Here is a 24,283-nt window from a genome sequence, read left to right on the forward strand (position 1 = left end):
GTAAGCTGATGATGATCAGATTTTCTGAACTATTTCAAACGCAATGAAATGCGTTTCACAATGCTCGCACGGAGAAAGTACGATAAGTTACTCAATCATTTTAATGAGCTTTAGACAGATGATTCTAAGGCAAAAATAAGAAAATACGTATCCAGTCATTCATGTCAATGGGTCTGAGATATTGTTAAATTTTAGAAAACTTTGTAGTTCCTTCAATAATTAATGTACTAGAAACTTGGACTTATTAGAAGAAGTGTGTACCACATTGGCAGGCATCTAGATTCGTGATTCAAGGATCGCAGGTTCTCGAGGCTGAATGATGATTTCGCATATTTTCTTTTTATTGTATTTATATAAAATAATTAAATAATTTATTTTTTTTTCCTTACTTGATAATTTAGTAAGATATTACTATTCAATTCCTTATATTTATTTCCTTCATTGATGACTGACGTGAATTTCGCGGTGATCTGTGCTAGATAAAATACAGCAGCAGTATAATTTTGTATGATAATAAATGCAGTATATATAATTTTTTTTTATATATTATTTATATTATATATAAATAGAATATATTGTTTATAAACAGTATATATTATATATAAACAGTATATATTATTTATATTATATATTATTTTTATAAAGATGAATTCGTTTTTACATTACCTACGGTTTTTTCTTCCAGCGCTTTATATTATTCCTATTATTCATTCATTTTACTTCATATTGTGGTAAAAATGAAGATGAGGGTAGGCACCTCCGATGACCTTGATATGCGTTATCAGGATTGTTGCCCTGAGTAACTTTTTCTTATAATTTAATTATTGATTACCGTTTATTATAAAGTTATTAACAAAAAAAGTTTATCAAATTGAACATAAAATGTCTGAACTGTAAAAATTCGCAGAGATTAATCAATGTTGCCAAAAATCATATATTTCACTGTAAAAAGATATATTATAAAATTATTAAAGATAGAAGACGACAAAAAGTAACATGTAATTTTAAAATCAGTACATATCACGGAACATGGTTTGAACGAGTTCGTTTGAATCTTCTTACAATTTGCCGAATTATTGCTTATTTTGTAATGATACGACCACCTCGACACAAATTTTTAATATATGAATCAGAGCTAAACGATCATACTATTGACGATTGTACAAATTTTTGTCGAGAAGTAAGTAAAGTACTGCTTATATTATTTATTTATGTTTGTTATTAAATAATGTTTTTTATATACTGTATTAACTCTAGTTACTTCAACAATGGATTATGAATGGAAAAAAAAAATTGATGGTGAGGGTAAAATCATAGAATTAGATAAAACTAAAATAGGTAAGAGAAAATTTAATACTGGGTCTTTCTGTTTTTTCTGTCCATGCATGTACTTTGGTGTATTCGTCTCATTATACGACATAATACTCAAAATAACTGTAATTTTTTTCAAACTTTTTTGTTGATAACATTATAATAAACAATGACCGACGATTAAGTTATCAGGAAAAGTTATTCAAAAGTAACTTTTAAGTGTCCAATATAATATATTATATAATATATAATATATGTCAATATAATATATAATATATGTCAAGGTCAAGATTAAAGTAAATGCTTCCCCTCATCTTCATTTTTATCCATATTATTACTATTACTATAATAATAATATATAATATAATAATATAATAATAAGAAATAAAAGAATATACTTATATGCATCATGTACATATATGATGATTGTAATTTGTGATAACAAAAAAGGAACAATGTGTCATTTCATGTGATGGTTTTTCGCAATGTCTTTTAACAAATCATTTCCTAATAATTGGCTTGATACATGACAGTCAATAGTTACGTCTAATATTAGCGACATATGATGACAAGAACGAAACGTTTGTTTCGTTTTCGTTCGTTATCTTTTCTCTTTGACTTACTATCTTATGATAATAACGGATTTGTTTTTATACGATTCCTTATTCACAATCACAATCGAAGCATCACAGTCAGTGGCCTTAAATCCTTAAAAATTGGAAGTCTATCCAGTTCACAAAGTGAAAATTTACAGAATCCATATGTTGGAATCTATGCTAGTAAGCGCGAATATTTCTAATTCCTCTCCTACTCTTCTAATAGAAATGGAACACGTATAAAATATAAATAGTGTTACAAATTCGTTTCAACTGTCAGTACGTCGAGTAATGAATATTTCTTACTTTATAAACAGCATTCTTTCAATAGGAATGCATGTTCGTTTTTCTTGTACAATTATGGATATGTATTCATTTTCAGAATCGCGCAATGGTTTTATCAGTATTATAAAATTAAAATGTAGTATATATGTATATAGTATATATTTGATTAGTTAAATTGAAACTGATGATACATCGGAAAAAAATTTGAATGTCAACATCTGTATGGTATCTGGAATAATATTTACAAGTGGCGAACATTAGAAGAACTTTATGCCTCTATAACTATGCCATTTATCTCCACATTGGTACTTGGATATTATACATGGATAATTATACATGCATAAAATACTATACTATTGTATCTGAAGCTTTCATTCATCAGAATAATGTCTGAACCTGCAGAAGAAAAGGCAAGGATTAGTCATCTAAAAAGAGCTATCGTCGGATGAATCATAGACTAAAAGGTCGTATAAAAATTTGTATAATTCATTATCGGTCGTAACCGCAATCAGTTTTGAAACAAAAATGATTTTATATATTGGAGTCCGCAATAAATATTGTTCTATCAGTGATCAGGTAAACCGTACAAAAGAAGTTTCTCGAGATCATCAGTGCTTTAAAAATTTATATGATCTGACAATCCAAATTGAATCAGATATAATAGTAGAGAGTTTTCGTTGTAGCATCGAACGGGTTGAAATATACCAAATTGATTGGGAATGAGGATAGCAGCATGCACTGAAAACTCACAAATGCATTATTGTACGTTTCAAAATTATTAATAAAAAAAATTAAATGCCGTAATCATATTTTGTTTAAATAAAAATTACAGCACTCTCATATAGTGGAAAATCTTGCGGTAAAATTTAAAACTTTTGCGGATTGCTGTTACGACCGCTATCAAATATCGTAAAAGGTAACAAAAATCAGCCTTTATATACCAAAATTATAAAATAATATTCGCGATGGGCTGAACCATGTTTTCGGTCATCACGAAAAATATAGAGATCGCAAATATTACTGCATTGATTGAAGCAAAACCTAGTGAGACTAATCAAGAACAGGGATTGCAAACCATTGGTGCCTTTTACGAAACATTATCGACAATGCATCGTATTTCAGATAGCCTGTTCAGTTTAATATGAGACGTCTATAATAATATGATGGAATAGTATAATTTCTACGTTGCGAAATTTATAGGTGGCAAAAGAGTTCAACTTTGCGGCTCATTCAAATGCGGCTCATATCAAAATTGATGCAAATGTGATATTATCAGTATGAATTCGAGTGCACTGTATCGTGAAATAAATAATAAATTGTTAAGTAAAGTTACGGGCAATTTTATACTTTACAATAGGTAAATAAAAAAAATCAAGTCCGCGAATAGGAAGAAACCCTTTGTGTAGTGCAAAGAAATTTCATATTCAAAACTTCGTTAGTGATTATTCTTGTTCGCGGCTTGTCCTTAGGCATTCGATTTTTCTAATGAGGACTTAATGTATACTAAAAATCTATTTGTAGAATTGTTGAAAAAAGAAGGGTCTTTCAAAATCGTGCGAGAAACTTGTGGACAATTAATATTTTTTTGAATGAGTCAGTGTTGAATTGAGCAGGGTCAAAAATGACTAAGTGCTTCAATGTTTGGAAAAATAGATAAAAAAAGATCGCGAACTTCTTGTTCACAATTAGTAAAATTTATTCGATATCCCTGCTTCAAAGGAAATATTAATACCAAGTGGGAAATTTAAAAAGAGCCATTGGCAGTTAGACTCTACTAGGTTCTATTCTACTCTACTCTACTTCTACTCTACTCTTACTCTACTCTTCCTCTATTGCTACTTTACTCCTATTCTACTGTTTCCACTTTACTCTATATGATATATATATAATATCTTGGATCTATTGGGTGAGATGATAAACGAATATATGTTTCTCTGTGAACAAAGAAACGACAATTTACGTTTATTATTCACACTAATTAATTTTTATTTAATCTATATTATCTAGTATATATTTTCTTATAAACTTTCGTGTTACTTTTCTCTTCTACGTTCTATTTCCTACTACCCATTTCTCTTCCAAATTTTAACGGCTCGATTTGTAGGTAACAAAAAGAATTTGTAAATAACAAAGGACAATGGAAGGGCGAGCCATGAGACGCGCGGCAAATCTACCTGAAGAAAGTATACTTTCTTTACATATATATATATATATATATATATATATATATATATATATATATATATGAATTGTGTATATAATATAGGTATTGTACTGTACGTATATGTACTATGCGTGTATGTAACTACATATATTATATGTATGTATATGAAGTGTATATAATTCTATGTAAGAATAATACAATAAAAATATAGCATATGTATGTAATATAATTCGTATAAATAAATATCAATGCATCAGATATAATTATAAAGTGTACGTCTTATAATCACTACTGATCATGCAGAAAAGATGCTTTGCATTTATATATATATACACACACACGCACACACATATATATATATATATATACATATCATATAGTTTGAATCAACTCGGTCTTGGATCTCAAAGTGCTACATGTAAACATTTTGTACTTCTTTTTTAGTTTAGCAAAAATAGCACTAATCTGTGACTTCGACATCTTTTTATTAAATCGTGTTCGACTTCAATCTTAGTCATATTTGGCACCTATGACGCATAATAACTACACGGGAGTGTTACTCAACTGCTTTACGTGACACGAAGTTACGATTTAATCCCGCACTAATACTCTCGAGCAATTATAAACACTTATGGTTCACTACTATTTTAATCCTGGCTGAATCCTGAAAATTATGTAGAATATGTAAAAATGTAAGTGAAATAAAATTGAAAATAGAGTTTATTGAAAAAAAAAGTAGACTTAACGCTTATCATTCGCAACGATAACCTGACTGACTGATTTTTAGCTCTGATCTTTCTCTTCTCGTTGGTCCACTCAGTACCTTCTATCGTTATTTCTCGGTTGATCTAGTCAAGACTATCTCACCGTTGTTCTTTTCTCCCGTAGCCTTTCTCATCCACGGTCACATTTGTGCAAATGCATTCGCCAATCATTATCACTCTTTGCTCTATTCTTTGTTTCATTGCCTATCTTATTCATGCTACATTTCTATCTCACTCTCTTTACCAATCCTAGACTCTTCTCTGCTTTCTATCAACAATGCACCTTACAAAGAACAGACTACGACTTTCAATCGATTTGTTTCATATACACACACACAGCTAACTAATGATAGAACCTTTCATCCCTTGTTTAACTGCCGATAGACTTATCTTATATATACACATACACATATCCTACATACATATACACACACATAATAAAGTTTTATGGTTTAATAACATATTATTGTATATATAATCAGAGAGATATGAAATATTTAATTATTATTATTAATGTGTCAAAGTATTGAAAAAAAAACATTTTTAATAATTGTGTTAATAAGTATGTCATTAAATTTTATGATTTAATGAAAATATTAAAATTTAAACAATTTACTCAGATGAATATATAAAACTTTAGAAGACCTTTAGAAATTTCTAATACACAATTATTATCTTACGAAAAGCTATAACAATGTTCGTGATGGTAAATTCATTGAACAAAAGAAAAGAAAAAAATAGAGAAGAGAAAAAAGGAAAGAAAAAAAGCTAATCGAAATTCTAATTCTAAAAACATTTTGATAATACGCTGAAACTCATGAATTTTAAATCTTTAATGAGACTAATCGATGAACGATAACGATAGAGACCAAGACATGGATAGATAGAGAAAGAGAAAAAGAGAAAGAGAAAGAGAGAGAGAGAGAGCGAGAGCGAGAGAGAGAGAAAGAGAGAAAGAGAGAAAGAGAAAAGGAGAGAAAAGGGATCGGAGGGTTGGTTGGAGTCACGATAGATCTTATTAAATATTATTCGATGAAAAAACTTACTCTCTAATATTATGGTGGTTCATATACATATGTTTCACGAGAATTAGACATAGACCTTTCTGCTTATTAGACATTTGAAAATTCAATGAATTATTTATAACTATTGATTCCTAAGCTATACTAGTATATAGTATTACTCCTTGAAAGTTCGAAATGTATATGTGATGTACCAAGTTATAGAAGAAAACAGGGAGAAAGAACAAAAAAGAAATGGAGATAGTGAGATGGGGAGTATGAAAATACCGAGCGAGAGGGGGGAAGATAGAAAGAGCGAGAGAGATGAAAGAGAGAGAGAGAGAGAGAAAGAGAGAGAGAGAGAGAGAGAGAGAGAGAGAGAGAGAGAATAAAAAAAGGATAACCACAAAGAAGAAATAACTCAGAAAGTTGTTGATCGTATTCGTTCCCGATAATGCTTAATGGGATGTTTAAAAGTGCTTAGACATTTTCTCCCTTTTTCTCTATTTCTACTTAAACTTTTTTTATGTCCTCTTTTACTTTCTTCTTTTTTCTCTTATTTTTTTCTTTTTTCTTTTTGGATCATTCGATTACAGAAACAAAAACAGAGTTTACTTGGACGGTAGAAGAGGAAATTTCTTCTCAGTCTTTTACGAGTCACCGAGATAAGCTAATCTACTTCGATAGCATGCAAGTAAGATTATTTTATGGAGATTGATTGTTAAATGACTTTTTTGCTTTATAAAAAAAAGAACCTTCCTTCTTACTATTTTGTTTATTTTCGATCCTAAGAGGTTATTTTTAATTACGTATTGCTTGATATTGTGTGTTCTTTGATGATTGTTGATCTTGAGTATATAGATAATTTATAAATATTAAGATTGTAAAAAAATTAGATATAACATTAATTTTTTTGTTTAATAATATTATCTATTGTTCGACATCCTGTATTGTTTGATAATTATATTTGATAATTATTAACTATAATTTAGTCATGGTAGCCATTTATTATTAATTGTCTAAATAATTTAAATGTATTTTATTTTTTTTTATTTTATTTTTTCTACGAAATCGATTTGAACAATCATTTTCCATCATATACTATTCAATCAAAATATAGTAATAATAATCATTCAGCATTTATTAACTGAAAAATTTCATTTTTTTTATTTTTATTTAAATAATTCAATTTTGATTATTATCTCTATGATTTTTCATATATTATCTAATTATAATATAGTCATAATAATAAGTTACTATTATTTGTGTAAATAATTTCATTTTTATTTTATTATCATCATCATTACCATCGCCATCATTTTTTTTTTCTTTTTTTCTAGGAAGTTGATTTTGGCAGTACCCTAAAAGCATTGGATTTAACAGAACATGCGATGAGATTCGTAGGAACATGGCCGCCAAAAAGTTTTCAGCCAATTTTTCTTTTCTTTCTTATTTATCTAACAGTTCATTGTACTTCAGCTATCATCGATATTGCAGTTAACATAAGCAATATGGAATACATCATATCTTGCTTAATGGAAAACGTATTTAATGTCATTGCACTTTTGAAAATAAGCATTTGCAAGATAAAGAGAAAATCATTAGCCAAATTTATAGACGATATAAGGTCAGATTTTAAATTGGACAATTATTACTACGACGAAGAAAAAATGGCGTTTATTCATTATAATAAATGCAGTCGAAAATTTGTTATTGTCCTATTGGTCGCTTCATTCGTAGCATCATCGATGTATTATTTTTTTTCACTTGCTATGAACATAGAAATAGGTATACATATACACTTTCCTATATTACATATACACACACACACATGTAATTGACTTAAAAACTTTTACTTAAAAAATTTTACTTAAAAACTTTTGATTCTAAAAACCTTGTTTTATTATTCATGCTTTATTATAAATTTATTTTTTATACAATTGATTATTACTTGATAATTATATTTATATATATTTTCTCACTTCAAATTAACAAAGAAACAGGTGTGTGTGTGTGTGTGTGTAGCCACGCATACATATATATAAAAGTAATAACATATTATTGATATCATTTAAAAACTTATGGCACAGCATGTATTATTATTCATATTTTATTATTATTATAATTATTATCTCATAATTAATACATATATTGTTATTATTATTGTTATTATTGCTATTATTATTATTATTATTTTTACTATTATTATTATTATTATTATTATTATTATTATCATATAAAATTGATTATTTTAGAAAATATAATATTTTTCTTTTTTGTAAGTCTTAATCGTAATCAGAAATATTTCTTTTCTTTTTAATTAAATAATATTTAATTAATACTACCTTCTTTGGTATTATATTACAGTGTTAACAAACTCATCATATGGATATCGATTACCATACAGAGTTTGGTTATTAATCGAACCAACGAACGTAGTAACCTATGTCTGTCTTTGTTTTTATCAATTTTTAATTATTCCTACTATCGTGTTTGGTTACATTGGTACGGATTGTCTTTTTGTTAGTTTGGTACTTCATGTAAGTGGATTGTTTTCTGCACTTTCATGCGAAGTCAAATATGTATTGAACGATACGTGCGATCGTGAAAAACATTTGAAACAACTGATTATTAAACACGTACGTTTAATAAGGTGAGAAATAAGTATGATTAATGTTATCATATCATTTATCAGATATCATTTATCTTAAATTACATTAATACGTATGTATGTGTATAAAATATAAATTGTTTAAAATTATTTGTATAATTTATTTAAAATATAAAATTTTAATTAATATTTGTATCTTTTATAATAATATATTATAGTATCGTACAAAATAATTATCAATTATTATCAATTCTTTATTGTTATTATTATTCTTATTATTATCATAATTATTAATAATAATAAATACATAGTAAGAATTATGATGTTAGAATTGTGATTAATTAATTAATTTGTTGATGTATTACATACATGCAATATTGTATCATTATTGTCCCTAATGAATTATATTTTTTAAATATTTTGTATTATATATTACTTCTTGCAAATTAATTTTATTATTTACGTTAAATGTATAATACTTTACATATTAATATTAATGTATTTATATTATATTTATTATATTGTATTTATCTTACATCATATTTATTTATATATTTTTAATTTCTTTATTTTATACATAATATTATTCATTTGGTATGAAACGTATATCATTTATTTACAATATTAATTATTTTTTTATTCGGAGACTGCTCTCTTTATGTATTATAAATATTCTGATTCATTTTTAATCATTATTATTGTTATTTATTTATTTATTTATTATTAAATTATTTATTATAGTTTATAATAGATAATTAATTAACGAATTATTTAATTATTTATAATAATTATTATTATTATTGTTATTACCCACATTTGTATTGTTATTATTTATCTCGTTATAGTTATATATACATACTTTATATAATAATATTATTTTATTTATTTTTATATGATTATTATTATTCCTTCGTTATATTTTGTTTCAGATTATCGGAATCATTAGAGGAGGATTTCAATCTTATAATTTTGTTACAATTGATAGGAACTATCTTACAATTTTGTATTGTTGGTTACGATGCACTTGTGGTGAGTTATAATCTATTGAATATATTATTGACACATTCGATTTAAAAAAAAATTAAATAGAAAAGAAAAAATTTTATTTAAATGATAAAAAATAATGAAATAAACGGAATAAAATAATAAAGAAAAAGAAATTGTACGTTCGATAGAAACAATTTTAATTTATATCTTTTTTGCTCTGTTTGATTAAAAAACAAAGAAATAAAAAGTAAAAAATAAAATAAAAGAGAATAATAATAATAAGAGAAGAATTATACGTTCGATAGAAACGAAATTTTTGTAATTTTTGTTTTGATCTTATTTGATTCAAAAAAAATTAAATAAAATAAAAGGACAAACATAATAACGATAAATAAAATTGTACATTCGATGAAAACGATTATAATTTTTCATTCGGATATTTTTTTCATTCTCTCTAGTTTAAAATATGATAAAAAAAATAAATCAATATTATAAAATAACAACGAAAAAGATCTATATCCTCAATAGAAATAATTGAATCAATTGAAATAATTGTAATTTTATTTTTATTTCTTTTTTTTTCTGTTTTAATACTTAAATCATTTTCAGAGATCAGCCGACGGTGACATGGCAATGTTATTGTCCTTTCTTTTTATTGGCTCCGCCGTGGCTGGTGTACTATTGGTTTATTGTTACATAGGAGAATGTCTTATAAAAGAAGTAACTCTTTATTATTTTTTAATTTATTCATTTATTTATTTTTTTTTCAAAAAATTTCATTATCGGAAATTTCCTCACGATAGAAATAATGAATCTTTTTTCTTTCATTTCTTTTCATTTTTTCATAAAATTTTAACATCAAAAATATCCTCATTACTGACATAATTATTTCTTTATTACTTTTTTTTCTATAAAATTTCGTCGTCGAAAATATTCTTACGATTGACGTAATTAATTTTTTTTTTATTTCATCATTGAAAAAATATCCTCACGATTTACACGATTGATTTTTGTTTTTTTTTCTTCATAAAAATTGTTCATTGGAAATACCTTCATAATTGTTGTAAATAATTTATTTTGTTTTTTGTTTCCATAAAATTTCATCATAAAAAATACTCTCACAATTGTCATAATTAATACTTTTTGTTTCTTATTTTCATAAAATTTCATCCTCAAAAAGACGATTGAAGAGACGGATTTTGTTCGTTTCTTTTTTTTTTTCTTTACAGAATTTCGTCAACAAAGTTATCCTTATGAGTGATGTAATTAATTTTTTTTTCCAATCTTTTTCAGAGTTCCATCTTAGGCGACGCATTATATTTATGCGAGTGGTACAATATATCAAAAGAGGAGAAAAAATTAATGCACATATGCATGTTACGATCGACTAAAGAAATGCGTTTGACTTCAGGAAAATTTTTTGTATTATCACTGACCACTTTCACTGACGTGAGTGCAATTTTTAATAATTGTTAATAATTATAATAAAAAAAATGAAATTATAAAGACAGGGTGTCCCATTTTAAAAGTAACAGCCAAATATCCCCTATCAATTTTATAAAAAAATTGTTTAAATGAAAGTTGTTAGGTTTTGAGAAATAATTTTAATATTCATCCCAACTCTTTTGTAAAGGGCGCCTTGGTTACGATATGGAAGTCATTATAATTTTTGTTTAAATCGAACTCGATATTTTAGGTATAACAAAAGTTTTAGAAATTATCGATAGGAATCTAACTAATATTACAATATATCATTTCAATCAATATATCATCTAATACGGCGCCTTGAAATTTAACAAATTGAATATACGATCATGTGAGATAAAATGAGGCACCTAGTGGAGAAAAATTAAAAAAATAAAGAAATTTAAAAATTACATTTAAAATTTTTGTCTTATAAACAATATTATTATTAGTTTGTTTCCTTTTTTCTTTCTTTCTTTAAATTTTAAATATTCGTTTTGTAGGTTTTGAAAACGTCAATGGCTTATTTTTCAGTTCTACGAACATTTATATAAATGGGATAATATTGATAAATCGGCCAATAAAATGGTCGAATTCACAATTATTTATTTATTAGTATATATATATATATATATATATATATATATATATATACATATATATATAAATATATATAATTATAAAACGTACATCAACAAAACAATGTAATAAATGTTAGATATTTAATAAAGAAAAACGAATCGGAAAGAAAAACAAAAAGAAAGATACATCATTTAAATAAGAAGAAAAACAAGATAAGATACCAAGAGAAATAAACTGCAAAATAAAAGTAAAAGTAATTTCTTGTCCGATTAATTGATTTTATTTTCAAACTATAATATTATATTTATTATTTTTTTCCTTATTTTATACTTTTTAATTCCATAAGTATATATTTTAAAAATATTTATTTTAATATTTTCAGTTATTATATTAATAATAAATCAGTCATACTTACATAAGTATAGTTATATACTTATTATATAATGATATATTAATAATAAACTTCTCTTATATAATTGTATAATTGATCACGAAAAATAATTCTAAATTAATCAAATTAATCAAAATTAAAATATCCTTCTGAACTAACAATTTTTCAATGTATATTACAACAGGTATCTAATGTATATTACAAGGTACTTAAACCGGCAATCTCCGTTAAAAAATAGAAAAGAGAGGGGGAGAGAGAGAGAATTTCAGAATCATTTAAACTTTTCGCAAACTTACCGTAACATGAAACGCCAAAACAAAAAGATGTTTCGAAACCTTTGGAATTATCGCAAAATATACTGATCCGATCTACACTATTAAAATAAAAAAATTTCCTTATCCTCTAAACTGAACACAAAATTATGCTTAGTGTAATCCGCCAACTACAATGCCACTACTATACCATTGCACAACACACTCTCATATAATTTTCCCTATAATACATTTGCCTTTTCGAAGGATTACTAAATTCTTATATAAAAAATACGTTTTTTCATCTCATGAACATTCCAAGAAAGATGTTCAACTTATTTACAAAAAAAAAAATATTAAAAAGAAAGAAAGAAAGGGCAGAGACAACAAATATATCTACTCATTAATTTAATCAAAACAAAGAAGTACGACGGAAGAAACGACGAAGTTACATACTCGAAAAGGGAGAAAAAAGAAACAAGAAAACAGACCAAAGTAAGACACCGAATTTAGGTAAAACAATTGCGATGCAAAAAAAAAACAAGAAAAGTGAAATGAAATGAAACGACGAAGAATCAAAACGAAGTTTAGGAAAGTTTCGAAAATAAAAAATTATTAAAAATATCAGCGGATCTTTTAAACTGTCATTGACTCCCCACAAACTCATCAAACTTTATATCGTTTCCGTCTTTTAATTCCATTCAACAAACCTTACACTCCTCCACATACCACCAATTCGCACATTACTCGATTTTCTATTCGCGAAATTATTGTCGAACCTTATAACATTACTCGACTCGAATTCGATTGATACGTCACTGCTTCATAGATTCGATAACAAACGTTTATTATTTTTATAAAAAGTAGAGAAAAAAAACAAAAATAGGGACTAAATATTTCTTAAAAAAAAAAAAAAATTCTTTTAATGGCAAGTTGGTATTATCACGCCTATACTCTTCAATGCTATCTAACAATGTTTTCTACAAATCCAAATCTGACGAAGAAATAATGGCGCTTTTCTTACTAGACGTGTAAGATTATATCACCCTAATTTTATAATCAACTTTTGTTTATAAAGCAGATTGATAGAAACATTTGATCTTATGGTTTTTTAAAGTGAGATGCTTTCGTCATATGTAACAATTATTGTAAATTAATACCAATATTCAAAAAAATAATTTGCGTAACCATATTATATATATATATTACAAGTAAAATAAAGAAAAAGTCAAACGTAACGAAAATAATGCCAGAAAAACATTATATTCCATGCAAGACAAAATTTAACAATTGAATACCAAGAATACAACAGAATGTTTAAAAAGAAGACTGAAACACTGCTCCAAAGTTAAGTACAAGTTAATTTCTCATCTGCTAGAAAAGAGAAAAGATTATACACGACATTTTCTCGACAACGAAAATACCAATAGGAATTTGTGAGTTAGTTGTAAAATTAAGAGAAGTAGTTGCAACATTAAGAAAAATGCTCAAATTGTAAAGAAATCACACTTTTTTGAACAGTACATTCTTGATAGATATAATAAAACTGGATCACTGCAAAATCGACGATGAATAGGAAAACCTCAAAAATTAGAAGCATATCATAAAAGTGCTATTTTGCTAACAATAAAATGTGATCCATATGCAAGTGCTCCAAAATTGGTTGATATGATCGGAACTGACTATAATATTAAAGTAGTTCGAAATGTACTTAGGAAAGTTGGTTACAATGGCCAGAGAAAAAAACTTTTCATAAGTGCTATTAATGAAAACAAATTTTTTTTTTGTAAATTTGCAAATTAACAAAGATAAAAATTTCTAGAATTCAGTAATGAATGTAAATTTAATATTTTTATTTCAGATGGATACACTAAAATTTAAAGAAAACCAAATACATAAATAGAATGTAAAACTTTACGTCCAACAATTAAATATGAAGGTTGCGTAATGGTTTGGGGCTGCATGAATGCAACGGAAGTTGGAAATTTAACATTTCTTGATAAAATAATTAATCAAAATGTTTACCTTTATATTTAGAAAGAAAATTTAAATAGTAGTGCAATGTAATTAAATCCAAAGCACCCTGCAAAAAAGTAAAGGAATGGATATTATACAATGTTCCGAAGCAACTTTATACACACCCTCAATACCCCATATGAACCCCATAGAACATCTATGGAGCTATATTAAAAAAAGCTTAAGAAAATATAATATTAAAAACAAAGATTAAAATATAAAATTTCATTTAATTGGAATAATATCCCACGTAGTAATTAAAAAATTAATTGGCACAATGCCAAGAAGATTACAAGAGGTAATTAAAATGAAGGGAGGACTGACAGATTATTTATTTAATATATTATGATTAATAAAGTCATATGTTCGGAAACTTTTTAAAATTTATTTTTATTATGTTTGTCTTTTTCTTTATTTTACTTGTTAATAAATAAATGTATTGTTCTTTTTTTTCATTAATAATAAACGTTATGTAACTGAATATGCAAGAGTAAAAATTATTTATTTATTAATATCCCGATGATAATATTAAGAAAGTTTTAGTACGGTGTACGGAGACTTTTTATACAAATGATGTAATAAAAAATACTCCGATCAAATTGGATTATAAGTAACAAACATAGATTAAAAATTTATTTATCAAGCAATAGATATTAAATTAAATTTATTCTGTATAATATAAATTTTCTTAGTTGTGTGAGGGCTCTGTGTTACGCGATCTTTTCTACAGCCTATATGTAAATATCCATCACTACATATTGTAATATTACATTAAATATATTTCTTATTTATAAAGCACCATTATTGTCGCAATGTTAAATATTTGGATACCACCATCTGTTGGCAATATCATAAATGTATTGACAAAAATAGTCCAAGATAAAGGATATAATTTTACAAGAAATACTTTGGAAATGCTTTTGAGATTAACATTTATGTTTAAAATGTATGTATGTTGCACAAGTATGTACATTTTATATATTTCTAACAGAGAAAGAGTATGATTTCTTCTTTATTCTTTTGAATCATAACTTGAATCATAACATAAATGTTGCAGAAGTTTCTTATTTCTATTTATATTATATTTATAAATTTTCTATAGAAGAAAGTGTTGCAACAAAATAACATCAAAATGTATTCAAATCTATTATTGTGCAAGATGTTGCATTCTTTGATAGAAATTGTACTAGAGAAATAGTAAGTCAATTACCAAGTGATATTCGAGATTTCAAAAATTCATTCAAAGTACAGTGAGTATAAAAGTATTCGTACAACAGACAACTTGAACAAATATTTTGTAGAACTTTGTTTATTACAAAAAATGTTAGCAAAAAGTATATATTCTTAGAAATTTCTAAAACGAATGTTATTGAAAAATAAATATTTATTTATATTTATTATGAATATAATATCAATAAATTTTCAGAAATTAGCAGAAAATGTACGGGTGATAAATATTCGTACAGTCCTTGATTCGTGATATTATATTGTACATAGAATAAATACAAGTTAATATCAATCTTATATAAATATATCTAGGATCAATATACTTAGAGACGTCGTCAATACAGATAGTGTTCTAAATTCATATAAAATGGGACGAAAAAGCAAGGAAACCAATGAAAAAGAAAAGAAAATTATTATAGATTTGTATAATAAGTGCAAAACACTGAGTGAAATGTTTAAAATTGTAAATAGACCATGGTCAACGATTCAAAGAATCATTGACGGATACGGAAATCGAAGAACTATAAAAAATAAACGGACATTAATGCAAAATAAATGGGTACACTGGCCAACGGATAATTTGCAAAATAAAACATAATCCGAAGATGAGTGCATCGCTGCTGAACTTAAAAATAATCTTAATATTAATGTGTGTAATATTACGTGCGTAATTTTTTTCAAGCTACAGGATATTATGTCAGAGTAGCCCGTAGAAAATATTTCGTAAATGAAGTTAATAGAATGAAACGATTAGAATTTGCGAGAGTATGTCAATGTTTCTATGAAGTACAGGAATCGTATTGTATTTACTGAAAAGAGTAAATTTAACATATTTGAGTTGAATGAAAGATGTACAATTGATGTGTGGAGAAAGAAAATATCGAATATGAGAAAAACAATTTGTAGACTTCCATAAAGTATGGAGAAGGCTTGGTCACAGTTTAGAACTACATGAACGCAAACAGGATTGGATCTTTCCATTTTATCGATGGTATCATGGATCATAAATTGTATATTAATAATTTAAAACATCTTTCAGCTAGCGCAAATAAAATTGTATTACAGAACAATTATGTGTTTTTAAAAAATAATGATCCAAACCACAATGTTTACAATACACGACAATGGATCCTGTATAATGCACCAAATCAATTAAAAATCCTCCCACAGTCCCCAGACTTGAAGGTTATAGAATAATTATAGGGTTATATCGAAGAAATAATTCGTAATCACCACATTTCTTTAAAGAAAGATTTCAGACATGCACTTTTAGAACATTGAAATAATATTTTTACTACTAAAATCAGAAATTTAATAAATTCGATGCCACAAATGCTTAAAGCAATCATACAATCTAAAAGAAATCCCACTATGTACTAAAGTTGCAAAAAATTATTTTTTGTTACGTTTATGTATTAAAATGTTTTGTTATACAAGTAGAAATGTACGAATACTTATTACGCATACATTTTCTGCTAATTTTAAAAATATGTATATGTTTATATATATATATTATATTAAGAACACGTATATATATATATTTTTCGTTAACATTTCTTTGTAATAAACAAAGTTCTACAAAATATTTGTTCAAATTCACTGCTATATGAATACTTCTTACGCTCACTTTATGTATATGAGGCTTAAAAAGTTTTACACAAATTATTGGTTGCATTATTTCTGTAATAATTTTATCATCTCTACTAACAGATACAATATTACTATGTATGCTAACAGTTATAATGGGTTGTTCGGAAAGTAATTTCGTTTTTTTTTCTGTGAAAATGAAAGATAAATTTCGTATAATGAACAAATATTTTATTAAATTATATATTGGCCTTTCTGGTCCAATACCTTTTGTCATTTTTCTGGTAGTAGCATGATTCCAAGCTCATAAAATTTTTGGGTCTTTGCTGGCAAAAAACTGATCGAGGTGGTTTTTGACCTCCTCATTTGAAGTGAAGGTTTTACCGTCTAAAAAATTTTGCAGTGATCGGAACAAATAATAATCCAAAGTTGCCAGATCTGGAGAATATGGTGGGTGTGGCATTGTATCCCATTCAAGCTGTAAAAACTTTTGGTGAGAGACCAAACTTGTATGAGGTCTCGCATTATCTTGGTGGAACACTACATCTTTTCTGTTGAAGTGCATCATTCAGTTTGTCCAGCTGATGACAGTAGACTTCCGAATTAATTGTTGTGTCATCCGGTAAAATCTCAACAAAAAAAAATTATTCCTATAAACCCCATCAAATAGACAGCATCACCTTTTTTTGATGGAAGTTGGCTTTGGATATATTTGAACCGGTTCATCTTTTTTGCTCCATAATCTCTTGCGTTTGACATTGTTATATACAACCCATTTTTCGTCCCCAGTAATGATGCGCTTCAAAAATGGATCATTTTCGTGACGATTGAGAAGCGAATCATAGACGTCAACGCGACGACATAAATTTCTCTCCGTGAGAACATGGGGAACCTATATATCGAGCTTCGAGGTTAAACCCAGGCCTTTCAAGTGGTCGTAAACAGTTGAGTTTGATAAATTTAACATCTCACCGATCTTACGTGTTGTTTTTTCCAGATTGCATCAACTAATGCCTTTATCGTATTTTTATCAGCTTCAACCGACCTTCCAGAAGGTGGTGCATCTTCGATATCAAAATTGCCGGATCGAAATTTTGCAAACCAGTTCTGGTACTGGCGTACTGTAAACACATCGGTTAATTTCTTTCTGGCTTAAACAGCACTCCGTACACATCGGTTAATTTCTTTCTGGCTTGAACAGCATTTTTATCTTTTCTATAGTAAAAAAGTAAAATATGACGAAAATGCTGCTTAATGCTCTCCATATTTAAATGGGCACCAACCAAAAACTACTGCGTAAAATCAATTGGACTTTTTCACACAGAAGCCTTTGCTATATCAGCTCTCAAAACATTTAATGATTATGCGGCTTAAGTGTGAAATTGAGTGCAAAAAAATACAATTAATTCCTATGTCGGGAAAAAATGATATTACTTTCCGAACAACCCAATATTTATTAGTACCATACTAGGAAAAAGTTTGCGTGAGTTGTTTATAGAAGCAGAAAACCAATTTACAAAAGCAACTGCTGTCTGGGAAGAAGCTATCCGAAATATATGAACTTTATACTAAGGATTATAATATACTTTAAGGGGAAAACCATATTAAACGGTTAAAAAAATCGATTTTTTGGTATATATTGCTAATATAACTATTGGAAATTATGTTCCCAAAGTTTCAAAACGAAATTCGAATTTGTTTTATGGTATGAGCGCAAACAGGAACGTTTGTCAGTTCGGCATTCCAGCGCACAGCAGATAGAATGGAGCGGTCACACAAGTAGTCTCCTATTTACTTACCTGACTCAATACCGCTGTATTATGGAATATTAGCAGGGGAGGAAGATTTCAACAAATACTTTTCTTTACAAATGCTCATTATATAGGGCTTGTGTAGAAGCAATTAGAAGTGCCGGCATCATTTCGACTGTATTGAAATAGAACGTCGATTTAACTTTGGCTTTCCACGCATTTATTGAAAATTATAAAAAAACTGTCTTCCTATCCAAAAGGTATCATGAATCCAGTGACCAGTACAGTATATCACGTAAGAGATCATTCCATCGAAATCGATATACAAATAAAGAAAGTGTCGACAAAAATGAAAGTGCTAGTGCAAAAAACTTCATAATGCTACTAGTGAAAGTGTGACTATGAATATCTTGCTTCTAGTTTTCGGTAATTTTATTTTCAAACACGTTTTCCTCGAAACGACATTTTTTCAACTTGCGTACACTCTAGATCAAAAAGTTATTGATCAATTGTTAGTAAAAAATGTGAGATCTTTATTTAATCACGAAGAATATGAAATAATTTTCTATATAATATCATAATTTCAAATGTTTGTTATTGCAAAATAATTGGAAAAAAATGGTAAAAATTGAAATATTTTTCTTCAAATGTCCCTATAACATTCAATTTTCAACATTTTCAATTCTGATTTAGATCATATTTTTAGAAAATATGTTAATAATGTAGGAAATAAACCATTTTGCTTTCAGATCGAAATTATGACCTCTACAATGTATGCAAATAACCAACTTCGACAACGACATGCGATGGACGGCTTATAACTTCGATATTTCCGTCGGAAGCGACTTAAAAAAAATTAAGATGTAATTCAAAACATAAATAAAATAATCCCAAGATTTCAACAAATTCTAATGATTTTATCTGTTTTAAAAAAAATCATTAAAAAAGCTTAAAAATCAGCCTCCTTTCCCCCTTAAAATCTATTCAAATGCTATATCAATGTAACATTAACACGTTGAAATCCACATTGAAATCTACTCGTTTTGCTCAGAACGCCACAGAAGTATTTTTATTATTGTACATATATAAGGCAAAATAATAATAAATATTTATAAGACAATATTCTTAGGCATGGGGCAAGAATGTTATTTCGACGTATTTTCTAATTAGTCATGATGTTCAAAATTCATTAACTGTCAATGTTCATTAAACTTTTACAATTATAAACATTTGAAGTACTCCGATCACCGATGATCACAGTGAGCTTGTAGGAGAAACAATCTACACATATAACCACCGTAACGGTAAACATATTAATTTTTATAACCTTTTTTTTACAGGTAAAAACATTTGCAGCAGAAAACCGAGAAACAGAAATATTTTTTAAAGAAGTTAAACATGCATCTAAATTATATGAAAATTTAAGATTTGGTATTGATTTATTTCAAGCAGGAATAGATTTGTGTTGAAATAATATTTTGCTTTAATATTTTTTAAAAGTATTTCATTATATATTATGCATCATTTAATATACCAGATCGTAAAAAGAGCGAAAGAAGCTAATGCTCATGAATTCATTACAAAATATTCAACTGGTTATGAAATCCAGTTTGGCGAAAGAGGCGTTATACTTTATCTAGTGAACAGAAACAGCGTATTGCCAGTGCGAGAGCATTACTAAAGCAACCATCGAATTTAATATTAGACGAAGCAACGAGGTATAAAGAGATAAATATCAATAATTTGTCACGTTTCTTATTCTGTATTCTATATGAATTTTATCTTTTTTAATATAGCATATTGGATTGGGAAAGAGAAAGAATGGTTCAAAAACAGTAAGAAAATGTAACTAGAGGTAGAACAGTGTTGATTATTACTCATAGACTAAGTATTATTAAATCTACTGATATTATTATCGTATTGTAACATGGTGTTACTATAGAGCTGGTTTGAAAATTATTATTTTATATGCTTATTAATTATTATTTTATGTGTTAATTAATTATTATTTTATATGCTTGATTGATGAATTAAGTCACTCAAGACAACATTGGATTATTAAAAGATATACATTGAAGTACGATTTCTTTAAATACAATTTATTTCAAGACAAATATAACGAAGTTCATTTTTTTTTAATAAAAATAAAGCGAAGTAAATTTTCTGTAGGTATAAGTACATTGAAGAATATTTCCTTTAAATACTATAATTACATTTTGTGTAATTTAAATGTGCTACATGCGTATCTCCATTACATTTTTTCTTTTATGTATTTCAACTATTTTTTTTATACTCAACTATACTTTTTCTTAAATTTTACCAAAATATCTTTCGCTATTTACGCAGCTGCTTTATCTGCCAATGTTTATACAAATCAATGTTTATACGCCGTATATATGCCATTTCATACGCCTTTAAGTGTGAAAAATCAAAGAAAGTATTTGCAACATGTAATGCTGCATTATTTTAAAAAAGGCAACAGTGCTACACATATCGCAACTGAGTTTTGCACCGTGTTCCTAGATGTGTTCAGACAGTTCTCGCTTGATTTAGAAGGTTTGGAACTGGTAGATGAAGAACACAGACGCCACTTATCCATTATGGATACGGAACTATTCAATGCTATATTCAAAATCCGCGATTCGTGAATTGGCTTATGGATATTTTTAACATTCTGCAAACAACGGTACATAATAATCTTATAAAAATCGGCTATATTAATAGCTTTGAAGCATGGGTTCCGCATCAGTTGATACAGAGCAACATTCTTAACCGTGTTTCGACATGTGATATTTGCTCCTCCAACAAAACATATGAATTCAAAGATCCATTTTTAAAGAGACTGGTTATTGAAGACAAGAAGCATTTAAAGGCAAAAGGTTTTTAACCGAACAAAGTTTTGATAACTATTAGGTAGGATTGGAAGAGTGTCATTTATTATGAACTGTTTCTATAAGGTAAAATAATCAATTCAGTGAAATACTGTTTTGGACAAATTAAAGGAAGCAATTGCCATAAAATGGCTAGAATTAACGAACAGCAGGATAACGTCAGACCGATGTGTGTTTTTAATTGTCAAGAACAAATTGTTATCATTTGATTGAGATATCCTACCTCATTTTTCGTACTCTCCGGATATTATTGCTCAATGTGATTGCTACTTATTTTTCTCATTAAAAAATTCTCTTCGCTTTAATTACAACTACAAAAGAACGCATTTCGTCTTTCTCCTCACATTTTACTCACCCAATATTATTCAATAGACTCGCTCGCCTTTGATATTCTTACTTACCGATCCGGTAAAGCGATTACCCGTTTCGTTTATATTATGATTTTCACAAAAATAACTCATTTATTCTATGATGTTATTTTCTTTCCAAAATTTTCAGAAATAAATCTACATATCCTATGATTATATTGAAAATCTTATTTATAATTCGGCAACAAATATATACTTATACGTACAGACATTTATATTCTAATATAAGCCTCAAGGATCGACCGTCCGTTGTTCTTATTCTAAAAAATTATGCATAAATGATGTGTGATGTATGGATGAATGTATGGTTGCAACAGCGTACTTGACAACAGGAAGACAAACGAACGATCCTGTATAATTTTTCCGATGTAAAGCAAGCTTTGATCGGATATTAGTCGAATTTTCCCGAATATATGTCGGGGTGGGGACAATGAATAACGTGAACAGAAGAAAAAAAACATGCGATTATCAAAAGGAAAAAATGGTGAGTTGATTGTAAGAAGCCAAGGAATAAAGACGTACTTAAAACCACCCGCGACACGATGATATGATTGAAGACCATCAAGTTTTAGATTAAATTTATTTATACGTTGCAATTCAAATATTCTCCCAAGAATGTTATATTCTTATTGTTCTGCTTAATACTTTACCGACCGAGTCCAACGTAGTCGGCTTTTTGCTCCGACCAGTTACTTGTAAATCGATTGTCACGGCAACCAATTATTTCTTATCTGAAAATTTTATTTAGATGATCTGCCAGATTGTTCTGACAGTTATTCAATAAATGACAGTGGTGATGAAAGTAATATCAGTGATGTAATTATGGCAGTCCGACATAAAAATTATGTCGACTTTTCCAGAAAGTATAATGCTGCAAATTTATTTATTGGAAATGACTTCTTTAAATACTTGGTGAAAGAATCTAATAGATATTATCAAGTCGTAGATAAATATAAAATAATATTAAAAACGAGGAAATGGACACATATCACAGTACCAGAGATGAAAATATTTTTAGGGTTAATAGTTTTAATGGAATAAATAAAAAAGAATACTTTCTAAGATTAGTTTACTGATGCAACCATAGAAACTCCGTATTTCTTGCAAGTAATGAACAGGAATAGATTTTTACAAATAATGCAGAGTTGACATTTTTGTAATAATGAGGATATTCCCCTTAATCTGAATAGGCTTGTTAAATTTTAGCCTGTTATTAATTATTTAAGAAGAAGTTTAATGAAGTTTATAAACCATTTCAACAATTGTATGATTCCTTGGAGTTAGTTTCGATTGAAACTAATCCAGCAAAAGTGACAAAATATGGAATACCTGTAAGAATGCTAAGTGAAGCTCTTACTGGATACGTCTACATGTATGCTGTCGAGGGAAAAAAATTAGGCAACATTACTTAACAGTTATTGAACCTTATAAAAATATGTGGCATCATATTTATCAAAATAATTACAACAATAATGTTAATATGGCTAAAACTTTTCTATAAAACAAAATTCGAGTATATAGCACAATTACAAAAAATAGGTCTTCCATTATCATTCCAAACAATAAAACTTTCAAGAGATCAACATATATATCATAGAAACCATGATATTTGATTACAAGTAGGGAATAATGGTAAAAGAAACATAAAAATGATTTCAACGATACATTCGGCATAATTGTTGGAATGCAAAAATAGAAATAAAAGATCGGATGACCTGATACAAAAGCCTGATTCAATAATAAATTATACGGTTATATATTATTGAAGTACAAGTGTTAATAAATTATATACTAAAAATGGACTAAACAAGTTATAATGTTCCTTATCAACTGTGCATTTTTCAATTCGCTTAAAGTATATACAGTGTTAAATGAAAAAAAGATTAGATATACAAATTTCCTGCACAAAGTGGCAATTTTGTTGATAGAAAATCGTAAAAAATCGATTTAAGAAAAATTAATGAAGAAAAATGATGAAGATTTATTTATCCAATACAGCAAACACTTCTGAGCCCACAAAGATAACATCCAGATTA

At 27.4% G+C, this 24,283-nt stretch overlaps 1 protein-coding gene and 1 long non-coding RNA gene across 4 annotated transcripts in view; one reads left to right on the plus strand and one right to left on the minus strand.

Annotated features, from left to right (window-relative positions):
• LOC124953686 overlaps positions 1–24,283 on the minus strand; it is a 44,316-nt gene that overhangs the window by 14,932 nt on the left and 5,101 nt on the right. The gene's annotated exons all lie outside the window — the stretch shown is intronic.
• LOC124953680 (odorant receptor 13a-like) lies at positions 6,659–14,383 on the plus strand. 2 transcript variants are annotated; one of them, XM_047505432.1, is made up of 7 exons: positions 6,659–6,815; positions 7,462–7,909; positions 8,489–8,774; positions 9,662–9,761; positions 10,329–10,439; positions 11,013–11,168; positions 14,269–14,383. In XM_047505432.1, exons 1-7 carry the CDS (start codon positions 6,810–6,812, stop codon positions 14,308–14,310), a joined length of 1,149 nt encoding a protein of 382 aa, XP_047361388.1. In that variant the 5' UTR covers positions 6,659–6,809; the 3' UTR covers positions 14,311–14,383. The 2 variants fall into 2 exon arrangements, with proteins under 2 accessions (XP_047361388.1, XP_047361386.1); XM_047505430.1 differs by lacking the exon at positions 14,269–14,383 and adding an exon at positions 11,687–11,782.

Source organism: Vespa velutina, chromosome 13, assembly GCF_912470025.1.
Source record: "Vespa velutina chromosome 13, iVesVel2.1, whole genome shotgun sequence".
NCBI classification, from domain to species: domain Eukaryota; kingdom Metazoa; phylum Arthropoda; class Insecta; order Hymenoptera; family Vespidae; genus Vespa; species Vespa velutina.

Bases quoted from the DNA above. Each gene is read 5' to 3' on its own strand.
- LOC124953680 (XM_047505430.1), top strand. The intron at 7,910-8,488 runs GTATACATATAC...ATTATATTACAG, and splicing joins TGCTATGAACATAGAAATAG to TGTTAACAAACTCATCATAT. The intron at 10,440-11,012 runs GTAACTCTTTAT...AATCTTTTTCAG, and splicing joins GAGAATGTCTTATAAAAGAA to AGTTCCATCTTAGGCGACGC.